This window comes from Solea solea, chromosome 16 (genome assembly GCF_958295425.1).
Source record: "Solea solea chromosome 16, fSolSol10.1, whole genome shotgun sequence".
NCBI lineage: Eukaryota > Metazoa > Chordata > Actinopteri > Pleuronectiformes > Soleidae > Solea > Solea solea.
The window spans coordinates 17,984,569-17,999,645 of record NC_081149.1 but is presented as its reverse complement, the minus strand read 5'-3'; the positions used below and the strand labels follow the sequence as shown (position 1 = coordinate 17,999,645).

Genomic DNA, 15,077 nt, shown 5'->3' with positions numbered 1-15,077 from the left:
TTGATGTAACAAATTAAAGTAAGAAAGACAGAATAATTCCCATAAACACAGTACATAAGCACAGCTACTTTTACAGCAGAAAGGTTTATTGACAAGTAAAATCTAAACATGCAAAAGAATGAAAATAGATTAATATGTGCACATATATAACTATGTTTTGCCATCAGATGATGCACACCATTGACCTGATGGGGTTTATACATGCATTATAATCTGGGTTTATAATGCATTTATATCTAGTTTCTCCAGCACAAAGTGTGCCTGATCATGATCCACAAAGGAATTAGTTGTGGTCTTCATACTTATTCTACTTACTTCTAATATAATAACTACAAGATTTAAAATTAACATAAGCTTGTTAAAAACAAACAATAAAAGCATTCCTTCCCCTAGCAAGTGATCACTCAAATGTGTAAAGGTGTTGAGAGGCAGAAGTGTTTCCAACGTTGCAGATAACAGTTTGGAGAATAAATCAATTTAAAGCAGTAGAAAACATGGTTTCATGCAGTAAATGTACTTGATAGTCCCAATCCAGGATATTTACATCTTATAAGCAGTAGGTTAGTGACAATATTTCTATGTTACCTAGGATGGCAAAATTCCAGCGATGTCATATAACTTCAAGTGGATAATTTTGCTATGGATAGTTCATTGTCAAGGTCGCTATCTGGAGGTTAGTGTGTTGTTTTTCTTGAAGATATGCTGTCTTTGTGCTTGCACGCTATATGCCCAGGCTCTGTCCACACCCTGGCCCTCAATCTTGAAGGGTTTCCAGTCAGGAAAGGGAAAACGTCCAGCTACAACTAAGGCATCATCAGGAAGCTCATTCTGCAACTTCTCCTGTAATAATGAAAGCTAGGAACATACAAGCACAATTTAATACTTGTGCCGTATATATATTCATTACATACAATATGATCTACTAGTTTGTGGATTAATACGTATTATATTCAATAATTTACTCACCACGCTGGGAGCCAAAAACACTGTGACATTCTTGCATTTTGTTAGGTCAACCTGTGATGAGATATAGTACAATGTAATGATGTAAACACAAATTGGTAAAACTTGTACTTGCTTCCAAAATGTAATAGAACTCCTAAAACATGCTGAAACAAAAGGATGTACTGCCTGACAATGTTGTTTTAATGTTTATGAAGGCTCCTGCTGAAGGGAGGTCAATTAAACTATTATGCTTAGACTTATAAGAACATTAAAAAAAGATATTTGAACAATTCATTTTAACTCTGTCTAAATAAGAACATCTGTTTTTAACAATACAGATGGAAGGACATGATTATTATTTTTTATAAATAAGCAATGTAATCAAACAGTATTATTGTTGCCAAGACCAAATACAATAATACTTTGAAATGTTGTCATTTAATTGTAGCTCATATAATTTTAAAATTTGTGAAAGTGTTACTAATGGTACAATGGGTGTGTAAAATTTTGAACCTTCCAGAGATCTTCTCGTCTGTACGACACTTTTCCTTGATGACCTGCTCTCCATGCGTGAAAGCGGGCAAGACGGACAAGCCAAGGGTTGAGCTCATAACCAACAGAGGGGGTGAAACCCCGCTGGTGGGCTTCCAAGACCTTAAGATGTGAAAATAACCAGTCAAAATTCCATAGTTCACCAGTGCAAGTATAAGGATCCAATCCATCCTGATCATACTCACAATGCGACCATCACCTGACCCCAAATCGACAAAGCCTCCTTTTCGACCACTCAACAATCTCATGACATTATCAACTTGAACTTTGCTGGCTGGAATATAAGGGACCTAAAAAATAAATTGTTATACATCTAAAACATCCTTACTGGCACAACTGTGACAAGCAGAGGTACACTCATGCCATGGTTATTTGAGAATGTTTTTTAAAAGTAGGCCATACCTGCAGCTTTAAAGGGACTTTTCGGAAACCTGGCTGGAGGATTCCCACCCACATGGCATATACAGCAAGCCCACTGCCAGCAGCTATCTGTGCAACACCCCATAATCCAAGGTTCCCAGTCTTGAGCTCTGAAAAGCACTCTTCTGGCATGTCATCATCCATTTCTGCATTAAATGTGTTTAACAAGATTGTAACAATCAGTTTAGGTCTATCTCAACTCAATCTTTATTATTGGTGCGAGTGAAATTATTTCAACGCAGCTTGGGGTCTGAAGTTTGATGTATGTCGCTACTATTATTTATTACTGTGGTACCTCTGTGACAGACGGGTTGCAAGCAGCTGGTTGACGGTCACTTGTAAGCAGAAACGCCAGAATGGGAACATACGTACTTAATTAGTTAATTCAAAAACATTAAAAGACTTATGTCACACGCACGCGGAGAACACGACTATATATTATACTACTACTACAACTAGATTAAGGTTTGTGACCTGAGGAAGTTCAGCTGCATCGGACACATTAGCCTGTAGGACTGGTCCGTCTACAAAATATACCGTACATCCGAGGGCTTACTTTACACTAGTTCCGGAATTCATTTCGTTGTTTTCCTTTGAGATGTGCTTCCTGAAGCGCCAACTATGAAACGAGTTGGATACATTTTGGTTTCAATTTGTCCATCGAATGAACCTGGATCACCATATATTTCCACCACAGACAGATAATTATTAACTTGGGTGTTGTCCATGTGGTCCGCGGCCCTGGTGGTCTTCATTTGGGATATAAATCCATATATCCCCCCCCCCCCATGTACCTACTTAATTAAAACATTTGGAAACATACTAAAGTAGTCACTTTCTAGTGGCAACCTTTTTAGTTAAGTTCAACATGCCAATTGAAATTGTTTTGAAAAAAAATCGAATTACTTCAATGTTACATTCTTGAAGTAAAAAATAAATATCTGAATGTGGCCCTTGAAAGGTTTGTAAAGATTTTAGAGTCCTCAAACCTCTGAAAATTGTAAAGTAATTATAATTGTGTTGCATCTCATGTACAATGACAGCAAAGACTATTATATTCTTGTGACCTGTTCTGTATCCTTCTGTTAGATTATGTAAATCTGCACTCTTCATGCATTTATTTTGGTCAAAATAATATTTCCATATCAATATAATATTTGAAACGTTTATTTGAAAAAGGACATATATAGAGATGCAAAAATATAATACTATAATAAATATTTCTTTGCAAAAAACTGCCCTTGATTCACAGAATACCTTTTTTTGACAAAAATAAAATGCAAAAATGTGCAGAATCAATACTCTTAATACCAAAACAATTTGCAAAGATCAAATCCCAGACAGAAATATTGTCCGTATCTAAGTGGAAGTGGAATAGGAAGTGACTCCGTCAGTCACTGTCTGCATCATCACTGATGATCCCCTGCAGGTTGGCCCAGTCTCTTGTTCTTCTGTGGCCTTTGCTTTTATCATTTTCCTGATCACTATCAGAGCCAGAGTGCAAAGTGCGCTTATATGTGGAAGACAAAGGGTCATGCTGTTCCCAACTTGCAGAGGCTCCTCTACGTTTAGGACGACCTGGAATATAAAATTTACATTAACAGATGTCACAAATCAAATCTGTTAAATAAAAACAATACAAGTGCGCTGTGACTATCCTGCTCATCAACCATGCCTAAAGTAATAAAGCAATACAGAATGTAGTGTTCTCAGCAAGTGTAATATATACATGTTTCCAGTTAGAGAAACCAAGAGAAGGATGATAGCACAATGTCTAATTAATCCACATTGAGTGCAACATTAATTTGTCATTTTTTGTTCAAACTGAATTTAACACCCACACTATACGGCAAGACGATATATCATTTTCACAAATGATGGCATGCATCACAGCATTTTAGAGGAACAAGGTAATTTGCATTCACTTGTACTTTGCGTTGCATTTGTGATTTTTGGTTGGTAGAAACCAATGACAAAATTGGATTCATTTTGCCTTGTAAATAACTGTAAGAAACCTACTTTGCTAATTAATACCAATGGCTGTAATCTTTCGGGGAAAGTGGTGGCACCCTCTAGAAGAAGGGTGTCCCCACTCTTCTGTGATGACAAATATAAAAAAAACAATAGTTACCCTGTGTGGCAATGATGTTGCTAACATCAAGCTCAGCAACCTCCTGAGCCTCTTCTCTCTTCATTCTGGCACTCTTGCATTTCTTAATAGATGGTTGACCTGTGTGAAAACGCATGTAAGAGTGTGCGATCAACTCTGCGGTGTGATAGTTACAGCTAGAGTGGACATTATTCCAGACCTGCATTATCCCAACATTTTCAACTTTCTGATAAACTCTACCTCATCCTTCTCTAGATAACGCTCACACATGCACACATGTAAAATAAACAAGTAAAAGTAAGTTAATGTTGGATTACCTGATATGAAGTGATTACTACACATGTTTGCGTTGAACTTGTTTTATGGCAGTGATCCAACTTAGCCGTCTCTCCTGAACTTTGGTGATTCAGTAAAATGCCCTCTTTTTTTTGCTTGTCCTCGACTGTTTTGACATCCAAGGGCACAAGGGCCGATTATTTCCTGATTATAGCAGGCAATATTAGTCTATAGATTTTAAAAGTGCAGCCTCCAGCCAAAATGTGGGTTGTAAGATGGAATTGTGTGACGTCAGCCACCAGAGCTCATTTGGAATTCTTTCTCTTATTTTTTTAACCATTTAATACAATAACCCATTAAAAGCAAATTTAATTAACTGACTAATGTGTAAATTGTGGTCTGTTTAAAAGTGAAAGTATTTCCACTGACCTTGGACACCGAGATCTTCAAGCTCCTTCTTTAGAGCAGTAACCATTGAGCGCACAGAGCGACAGCCACTGAGGAGCTTCTTGTAATTTCTCTTCACACCACAGAGGGCGATGTAACGTTTCAGCCTCACAACTGTTTTATTGTCCTCCTGCAGGAGTCAGAGAAGTTGAGACGACTACTTTATTCTAGTGACCCAAAGGTGTTCAATACACAAACAAAGTGCAAGATGGTGGATCTTGCACTTTGTGTCTCGATAAGACGGAAAGCACAAAACACTCCTTTCTAATTGGAAAAAGCAAAAAGGTGCAGAAATATCTTTTGGTGTCCACCTGTATTTAAAAAAAATAAGTTATAATTAATTATCAAAAACATAAGACATCACCCCAACAACAGTCAAGCAAAAATAACAATCAACAACCTTATATAAGAAACATTTAATATTAAGATAAAAAAAAAAAACATTACAATGCCTGATAAAATAACTCACCTTTTCACCCCTGGTGCTCTCTCTCTCTTTTTTCACAGTTTTCTTTTTTCTATTTTCTGTCCCACCCTTCTGGTCGTCGTCCTCCAAAGAAGTGAGCGATGATGAATCTGAGTCTGTCTCATTATTCTTCTTTTGCACAGGGACCTTTTCATCTGCATGAAAGAAAGGCATATTAAAGTAAATTAAGAGACTACAATAATTGACCATTTACTTGTCTTATATAGAAGTAGACAGGTTATATAGTCACCTTTTTCGTTGTCATCCGAGGACTCGTTACAGTCAAGTTTGTCATTCTTTTTATCTGTCTCACTTTCATCCTCTTCACCACTTGAGGTTTTTTTCTTTCCAGGACTTAAACTGCTGCTTCTCTTCATCTCTCCACTCGTTGGATTGCCTTTCTGTTTCATCCTTTCTTTTGGGCTGTCACCACAGTCACTCTCATCCCCATTTTTTCCTGACTCACTCACTTCCTCATCTGAAGAGTCCTGATTTTTTGTACGCTGCGTCTGTTTTGCATTTGTTTTTTGCTGGGGTTTTTTCACCTTCCCCACCGTGTCCTCAGACCCAGAACTACTTTGGTCCTCCTTTTCACTTCCTGTTTTACAGCCGTCTTCATCCTCAGATTCTGTCGTTAAATACACAATAAAGAAAAAAACATTCTACAGTTTACAGAGAGGCAAAAAAATGAAAATGTAACACTCACTGGATGACACAAATTATATCATGTTAATACAGGGGCTGATGAGTGTGAGTCTCTGAAATAACAAGTGTTTTCTATTGACATGATTACCAATATTCAAGTAATTTAAGATAAACCACCTAACAAGATATATAAAGGACACAATTAAAAGTACTGTATGTACTCAGTGCTTAACCTTCTATTGTAATGGGCATAATAATATATTTGTATCTATATGTGTCTTTGCTTTAAACACACACACACAATGGAAAAAAGTTATACGCTGTGACAAGCTTTTTATTTTATTATATAGCATGCCAACACGTGCTGCTAGTACTGTAAGCAGAACATATAGTGACAGCCATGGCTTTATCAGAATATTGAAACACTGGTTGACCGCAAATTCAAACACTGTATATTAGATAAATAACTTTACAGTTAAAAAGGAAAATAAAATTATTAAAACAACCTGATGATGAGCTTGACTGACAGCGGGATTTCTTTGCTCTGGATTCATCTTCCTCATCTGTCCCACTTTTCACCTCGTCGTTTTCCTGCTCTCTTTTCCTTTTGTTTTGGGGCTTCTTGGTCTCCTGCTCACCTCCATTTTCATCAACGTCCTAGATGAGAAAAAAACTAACAGTGATCATGATGATGATAACAGTAATATCCCAGCACTATAATGAACCCCCATAAAATGTTAACCTCTTGTATTAAGCTGTATAGGATGGATTTATTTACCTGCATCTTCATCAGCTCCTCTTCAACCACCTGTTTCATGTAATTTCGTGTATGTGGATTTAATGATTCAAGTCCCTCCAACGCCAAGTAACGCTTCTTTAAAATCCCCAAGCTCAGTTTACTGGAATAAGACAGTAGAGTAATTATATCAATTTGTACAAAGGAAAAGGTAAAATGTGTTTTTAAATAAGCATTATTATAATAATATAATATAAAGATTTAAATGTATATGTAACACACAACTGCAATTCATAACATTAATAAACTCCACTCAGCAGCTGTATCCGGCACTTTTAACATGGCTTTGTTAATTACTCCAAGTTAACTTTAAAACTCACAATGTTTGTGCCCCCTGGAGTAAACTGATAGTATTATGCAGGGTGAGGAACATTTACAACATAATTACGGCACACTAGTGTTAAATAGTAACTGAGTAATGTGGGAGTGTGAGAGGTAATAAAAGTTCACAACCATTGTTACAACATAAGGTAGTATGTACATTACCATGTGTGCAAAATAGAGAAATTACCCTTAATCCTATCAAATTTTCCACAAACAAATGCTCTCAGGTTGGTTGCTAATCTATAAAAAGAATTTCTTCCATTTGATTTAATCAAAACGGTTCAACAATAGCCCCCCAATACTTGGTGATAATGGAACATTGCGGAGTTCTTCATTCTTCAAACTTTTGGCATTCCTGTCACTGAAATATTTCCTTTGATATTTTCACTATTTTTCAAAAAAGAGGTTGAAAATCCTGTCTGTTTACCATCACTGGACCCCTAAGGGTTTGACCAATAAGAAACAATAATCACATACTGTAATTATTTCAGCAAGAAGTCACCACCACCACTATTGTTGCATTGTGCTGGTCTACATTTGCATGTGACTTTATTATAAGGGGAATATTTTTGTATTCTTCTGTACAAATACCTCCTTACTAATAAAGTAAACTCATACACAAATATTATACTGCTAGCTACTTTGGTCATAATTTAAGTGGATGTGTATTCATTGCTTTCTTTTTGTGCAAAGAATTACACACCTGTGCTGTCAATGTCCGTACTTCAGTGAAGATATATCCTGAATATATTATTGATACCACTGACTCAGAATTTTCTCTATGTTGGAAGAAGAAAGTACCATAACTACAAAGCTTATTTTTCATGTGTTTTGAAAAGATTCAAAGTTGCATTGTGATCTAGACATGGACAGTTTTGCATTAATGCAGTAACAGCACATAAACAGTTACAGCCATGTTACATTTGCTAGTCGATTTCCCTGCATTAGTTTTGTTTTAGAGTAACACATGTTTAAACTCAACATAACATGAAAAAATAAGATATATGCATGAATATTGAAAACTGAGGACGCAATGCATCATCGAATTGAGTCACTGGCATGATAAAACAGCACTTTTATTGCCAGCTTTTAATAAGGAAATTGGGCAGAACGTTTAAAAATATAAGAAAAAAGTTAAAACTTTTCATTTGTGCTCTTTGTTTAATGTTAATGTATGCCATATCCATGTTTATCTGTATTAATAACAGTGTTTGTACGTGGTGTTCGGAGAAAAACATGCAACTAGCTTTGGTTAAGTGCTTTATAACCTGAAATAAATGTAAACGCTAAGTGAGGTTGTAGTGCAATAGGTTGCATAAAAACCCTAAAGAAGACCACAGTTAGGGCCAATGTGTTTTTGCACAATCATCACTTAAAAACACGACTCTAGAATGTTGTATACCTGAGGTCCGGCTCATCGCGGAGTTGATCGCAAACAAACCGGCGGACTCTGGCTGCTTCTTGGTTGGACACCATTGCTTCCCGCTCTAGTGGTTTAATATTATGATGAAACTGGCGGACCACCTGTTGTCAACGGAAATGACGTCACGTTAGCGGCACGCCCTTTTTCCCATTGTCTTGTTTAAATGCAAACTGCTTTTAGAATCAACACCGCCATCTTTTGGACAGGAGGGTGAATCAGAAGTGTTGTCAAACTTCACTAAAATAGTTGCTTTTTCTTAAACAGACGTTCTAATTTTGTTCGTCGCTGAAGAGGATTAAGGCCACATACAAGCCAGAATTCTGAGAAAAAAAAAAAATCCGAATTCTGACTTTAATCTCAGAGATTAAAGTCTTCCATTGTATTATTGCTTTAAATGTAAATAAACAGAAGGGTCAATTTAAATGTCCATTAATAACCCATTAATTGTTTTTGCCTTTATTCCTCCAAAATGCATTATTTCTATTTTTCTATTTATCTCCATACATCAAAATATTTTAGACTACGGTATAAACGATCAAATTCTGCAGTACTATTCAATGAACAATCAGTCATGAGTCATCCTTAGATCAATTTTGCATCAGCAAAAATATTCAGAAATGTAGAACTTTTCCCCCTTTACCTCCACAAAAGGGAATTTGTTTCTCAAATTGTTATTTGTGGCATAAATATTTCCCAAAATGAAAAGGTTGTCCATTAAGTCAACAACTAACACCCATTGTGTGCGAAAAATCATTAACATGATCGTTTACTCCAAGTGAATTTCACAGAATTTGTGGTAGCACAGGGCCAAGCAGAAAAGGAATTGGACTTGTAACCTGAGGATCCCGCTTCACATCCTGGGACAGGGCTGAGATGCTCTGAGCAAGGAATTCTATCCCTCATTGCTTCCCGGATGCAGATAAGTGCTACCCAATGTTACTGTGCCCGGCTTGTGTGTTCTCTATCACTTTATCACAGTGTGTGTCCAAATATATCTAATCATCATCCATCCATCGTCTACAGCTTTATCCTCCACAGGGTTAACTTGCAGGGTTGCTGGAGCCAACTCCAGCTAACATAGGGTGAAAGGTGGGGTACACCCTGGACAGATTGCCAGTCCATTGATGAACAACCATTCACTCATACACACGGCCAAATGTAAACTCCACAGAAAAAGGCCCGGACCAAGACGCAAACCAGCAAACCAAGTGTGCCACTGTGATTCTTGAGAAGCAAGACCAAAAAGTCACATCTGGATTTCATAAGTCATTTATTTGGAACATTCCCATGACCTCTACTGGACGGAGGTTATATTAGTGCATATATTAAAGGTATTACAAGGTGATACAAGGGTCTGAGATACAAATTGCTCTCATTCAGTGTTTTTTTTTGTCACCATTCAAAGTAATTTGGTTTACTTACTGATGACTAAAACACTGCTCTCCCTGAGAGAAATAAATAAATACAATCGATTATTACTTGATTTTATCATCACTGTATGGCCAATTACATTTAACACATTTCAGAAGTTTGGTGTAAGACATCATGTGAAAGTTATGGCTCAGAATAAAATACAGTGTCACAGAAATGTTCTCGTTTCCTCTTTAAAACATACAACTGAAATGTAAGTTCACAATTTAGACATTTACAGGAGTAAGTTAAAAGACTGATGTGTGCCGTAGAGTGCATATCATTCCAAAAACATGAAAAATTCACTTGAGCACTAGTTTACATAAAGATTGAACACAATACGCAAGTTAAATAGCAAACAATAAATTAGGTTCATAAATTAATTTAAAAAAAACATTTCGAAGCAACAGCAGTAAAAATTTAAATAAACATGAGCTGCTCAAAAAATCTCATTCATGAAAACCTCTCACTCTAGAAATGTCTACTCAGTTGATTGATTCCAGTGTTAACATATCTAAACTCTGTTTGTCACTGTCCAACACAATCTCAGTCCAATTTATCAAAAAGGCAACAGACGCTTCACAATGTAAATAAACACAGTGTTTCCTGCTGTGTCAAACAGAGGAGGCTGCCAGTGCATATCATTATCACCTACGTCAACAGACGGCATTCGGCTCTAAGAATAAAATCAACCTTTAGGATAGGAGCATGATTTTGACACCTATTCATTTACTATCAAGGGCGTCTTTATGCATGCAGTCATTTCATGCCAGTTTCATGTCCCAGGTAGTTTTAATCCTTTCCTATATTTAATTAAGTTAGCAGTTTGTTGTCTTGTAAACGGAAGCATTTCTTTTAACTCCATACAACTTACTATGGTTGCAAATCAGTCATCAACCAATATATTTCTGCAGTGACAAAAAAAACAAAACAACTTTAACTACCATGCTATTGCTATGATCCACGACCTTTCATTAAGATGTTACTTAACAAAAATGTACATATGAGTGATCCTACAATTACATATGTTTTCACATTATTAGTCCTTATACACAGTTTGCTGGCCGTTCCCTCTTTCATCATGCATTATATGCCTCCTAACATGGATGCGTCTCACACGTCGGTCCCCTCCCACAGCACCCTCTTCCTCTGATTGGCCAGCTCCCAGTGTGGACCCTCTTGAATCTAAAAGGTGCAAGCCTCCTGAACCAGATCCTCGGCCGTTCTCGTAGGTGAGGATATTGAGGGTTTCTTCAAAGATTCGAGCTTCAGGAAACTCAACCTATATATAAAAAAAAAACAGACACACACACACACACACATAATGGTCAAGTTTCTTGTATATTGTGTATTTATTATGGTTTTCACAGTTTGTTTGTACTTTTTTAATTCATAGTTTGGTGTCCTTGAGTGCTGAAAGGCACCTATAAATAAAATGTATTATTATTCTTGTTATTATAATAATAATAATAATAATAATAATAATAATAATAATAATAACAACTTATAAGGAGAGTAGCTGACTTGAGCGTAAAGTTAATTATTACCTTTGGGGACAAAACCGGATTATCTGTTTCCTTGTGCCTCTTGTCTCTGTGCTAAACTAAGCCAACTACTCTTTATCCCAACTCATAATGGCTGTTCACATGCAGCACCTAAAAATAAGAGGCCTGAAAAACCCATGGAAGGGGTTTTAGGTTCACGCTCATACCTCGTCACTTGTTACTAAGCAACCAAAACCTGCCTCAATGTATGAATTAACACATTCAACTGAGATAAATCATCAAAACAAAGACAGTAATTTAACAATACTGCATCTCCCTCACAGCTACTTTGCTGCTCAATGCATGTGGGAAAAAAATGATAAAATAACTCCTACACCACTGTGTGAGCTCAGACCCTAAAAATAAGATGGAAAAGAAAATGATGCATTGGTGCGCGCAAAAGATGTTGCATATGAACTTCCCCTTAACCTGCCTAAAAGCAAATAAACACATTTCTCAAAAGATCAAACTCAAAGATATTGTACATAAAATGATGCCTACTTTGGTCTGCTTCTTCTCTGTAGCATAGACAATGGAGGTGCAGCATACTTCAGCGATTTTGCGGCCTTCACCATAGAAAGACCAGCAGCAGATCTCATCTCCGAGCACGTCTTTGACAAACAAAACCCGGCCATTAAATCGCAGCACAAGCTTGTCAAAGAGTTCAATGTTCTTCAGCAGGTTATCGTCAGAGTTGCTGGTCACGTGGAGAGAGACAAGAGTGAGTGACAATTGACTGAAAAGATGAATAAACAATTCAATGTTGCAGAATATGAGTCATCATATTTCTTTTCATAAATTCAGTCAGACTGAATTTTTACCTTGTGTAAGAGTATTTGTTGTTTCCTCTGTTGTTCTGTAATTTTACAACGGGCTGTGGAGAAAAGAAACAGTATTGAGTGAAAGGTGGTCTTTACAAATCTGTTTCCAGTTTGCATGATACAAGTAAACATTTCCTTGAGATTAAAATCCAAATTTTAATGTCTTTATACAATCTATGATTATTAGGTTCACACCAACATTCAGACACTTGCTACATATGAACAGAAAATAAGTCAGCTGCTAGTCTTTTACAGTGAAATACCAGTGGTCCACTAGATTTAACAGAAATGTCAGTTACCTTTCCACAAGTGGCAATCATCTTCTGTTCTTCTTTGGCTGAGGTGATCATGGGGATGCGGCACACACTTTCAAAGACATCCTGTTTTTTCTGTAGGTAAGCAAATTAAAAACATTTGACATGGACAACTAATGCATTTTTCTATATTAGGTTGACTGGTTACATCAATTAGGTGCCTGATAAATCAAAGTACTACAATTAAATGATAAGTAACAACGAAATCCATTAAATGTTCATATGAAGTCATTTAATTATCATCATTTCAATTAAAAGTATTCATATTATTCACTGACAAATTAGATACTGTAGAAAGAGATTTAATGGAGATAATTTCACTCAAAGTCAATCTAGAAAATATGATGACATCTGATATACAGCAACACTATTAGTCTGTCTTTTAGTGCACATTAACTCTTTCAAGGAGGCAGAGTAGGAGCAAGGGGAAGGAAGCAAATGAGCTGGGTGGTGATATTGATGTGGAACAAACAAAAGGGGAAGTCATTTTGGACAACTGTGCTAATACTATATGTGTAATATTATGTTTTACTTCTCATTTGTGTATGCATAAAGAAGTATTATCTATTTACCTGCATGGCACTAGTACAATGCTGGATGAGTCCCTGGACCTGATAATACTGGGCCTCCTTTAGAACCTCTTCCAACTCTCTGTGGTCCTCTGGAAGTGGGACGGAGCCGTCTCGCAGGAAGTTTAAAACCAAATCAAAATACCGGCCACATCTGTCCAAAATGACCCAACCTGGGACAGTGGAGAAAATCAGTTATAAGAGTCTGTAATCACTATTAATTTTTGTGGTTGCCCAAATGTCCCCAGAGATTGATGTGGTTTATAGCTAAAGTCTGAGCATGCTACAGTAAGGTGGGAATTTGTAGTTAGGATATTTTAATAAAAGGCAGTGTAGTCTTTTCAGATTATTCATATTCATATATTATTCAGGATTTACATATTGAGTACATCTAAAAAGTACATAAAATCCTCTACCTTAAAAAAATCAATCTTAATGTTCACTGACAACAAAGTGAAATATTTTTCACACTACACTTGATTTTCTGCCCATAACCAATTTTCATGGCCACATGTCATGTCATGTCCAGATTGTATCCTCCACATGGGGGTTGAAGGGGCGCTGGTGCCAATCCCAGCTGACATGGGGCGACAGGGCGGGGTACACCCTGGACAGGTTGCCAGTCCATCACAGGGCCACATAGAGACAAACAACCATTCACTCTCTCACTCACACCTATGGTCAATTTAGAGTGTCCAATTTTCACATAAATTATGAATGAAATAATGTTACATCAACAAAATGTAAGAGGACAGGCACATTCACTTACCTTCCGAGTCAATGGTAACCTCTGTTTCTCCATTGCACATGCGCCGCAGCAGACTGTCTTCCTTACTTAATGTCTGGACAGTTGTATAATGCAGTGAGCCACCCACATTTAACTTAACATACTTGCTTCCCAGCAGACCCCGATTTCTGTGCTCATCCGTGTTGTGGCAGGCAGGCTGGTAAATAGGAAACTGGGCAGAGTCAGCAGCATGACTGCCAACTGACGCCTCAGCAGACATGGGGCTGAAGAGTCACTTCACAACTGTAATGTAGAAGAGCATGGCAGTTTGTTTTGTGTGTCTCTCTTTGAGATAGTAAATCATAATGGTCTTAACCTCTAAAGCAGACCAGTCTTTCCTCACTTGTCATATATATATATATAGATGGCGACAAAGAACAGTTAACAGAGGCAACACAGACACTAATTATGTTTGTGATGTTGGGCTATATAAATCAAATTGACTTTATTTGACCAAACAATTTCAATGTGTTGTGGAAGCGTTGCTCTCTCTAACAAATCTAGTTATTGTGATGCATTAATCGTGCGGTAAAAGTGATACTGAGTTAACTTGAAGAAAACAATACTCACCACCCTGAACATCAAAGTAACTTCAAAGTCGACCCAATATAGATGTGAACGTGGTTATGACGCAGCAGTCGTTGATAACACGCCAGCTTATACGGATAACCCGAAGCACAGGAACAACTTTACAACGCATCCACCATTTGACAGCTCATTTTAATAGCAGCTAAATCAAAGTGGCTAACAACAGCTGCTCTATTTTGTTACACTTAATGCCGTCAACGCTCTTTTGTTTTGTACCAAAATGTAGAAACCATTAAAGTGCTAAATCATGAGCAGCCACTGGTACTGTATGACATTAAATGAATAATATTTAATTAAAACTAATGCTAAACGTGAGGAGCTAACTGGGTCAATCGGAAAGAAACTAGACCATCATCTTCCGTTGTCGTCTTCTTCTACGTTCCACACCGCCTTCCTTTTGGAGTGACACGTTTGGCGTTTACTGTTTACTGCCCCCAGTGGTCACATTTGGCAACTGCAGAGCCACATTTTAAAAACATCGGCGAATTACGTCAATATTGCCGTTTAGCAATCTTGTTATGACAACTGTAACATTTTAGTTACCACACAGTCAACTTCCATAGTGTTTCCCAAACGTTTTTTGTTGAATAAAAAGATAAACTATCACAACTTAATGCATATTGCAAATTGATGCATACTA

General features: G+C 37.0%; 3 protein-coding genes across 4 annotated transcripts; all 3 read right to left on the bottom strand.

Annotated features, from left to right (window-relative positions):
- Nucleotides 1–65: 65 nt before the first annotated feature.
- Nucleotides 66–2,566, bottom strand: antkmt (adenine nucleotide translocase lysine methyltransferase). Of its 2 annotated transcripts, XM_058653305.1 has the most exons (6): nt 2,213–2,561; nt 1,900–2,063; nt 1,683–1,787; nt 1,459–1,599; nt 967–1,017; nt 66–855 (listed from the first exon to the last, which is right to left on the bottom strand). In XM_058653305.1, the coding sequence occupies exons 2-6, from the start codon at nt 2,059–2,061 to the stop codon at nt 664–666; spliced, it is 651 nt and encodes a 216-aa protein (XP_058509288.1). In that variant the 5' UTR covers nt 2,062–2,063; nt 2,213–2,561; the 3' UTR covers nt 66–663. The 2 variants fall into 2 exon arrangements, with proteins under 2 accessions (XP_058509288.1, XP_058509289.1); XM_058653306.1 differs by having other exon boundaries at nt 1,900–2,566.
- Nucleotides 2,567–3,068: 502 nt separating this feature from the next.
- Nucleotides 3,069–8,637, bottom strand: hirip3 (HIRA interacting protein 3). The gene is made up of 8 exons (XM_058653790.1): nt 8,384–8,637; nt 6,640–6,760; nt 6,368–6,518; nt 5,467–5,844; nt 5,220–5,371; nt 4,733–4,880; nt 4,049–4,147; nt 3,069–3,495 (listed from the first exon to the last, which is right to left on the bottom strand). The coding sequence occupies exons 1-8, from the start codon at nt 8,455–8,457 to the stop codon at nt 3,308–3,310; spliced, it is 1,311 nt and encodes a 436-aa protein (XP_058509773.1). The 5' UTR covers nt 8,458–8,637; the 3' UTR covers nt 3,069–3,307.
- A 1,020-nt stretch (nt 8,638–9,657) lies between these two features.
- On the bottom strand, nt 9,658–14,826 carry kctd13 (potassium channel tetramerization domain containing 13). Its single transcript, XM_058654698.1, has 7 exons — nt 14,420–14,826; nt 13,832–14,092; nt 13,066–13,235; nt 12,479–12,568; nt 12,180–12,232; nt 11,860–12,055; nt 9,658–11,096 (listed from the first exon to the last, which is right to left on the bottom strand). The coding sequence occupies exons 2-7, from the start codon at nt 14,067–14,069 to the stop codon at nt 10,854–10,856; spliced, it is 990 nt and encodes a 329-aa protein (XP_058510681.1). The 5' UTR covers nt 14,070–14,092; nt 14,420–14,826; the 3' UTR covers nt 9,658–10,853.
- Nucleotides 14,827–15,077: the final 251 nt, after the last annotated feature.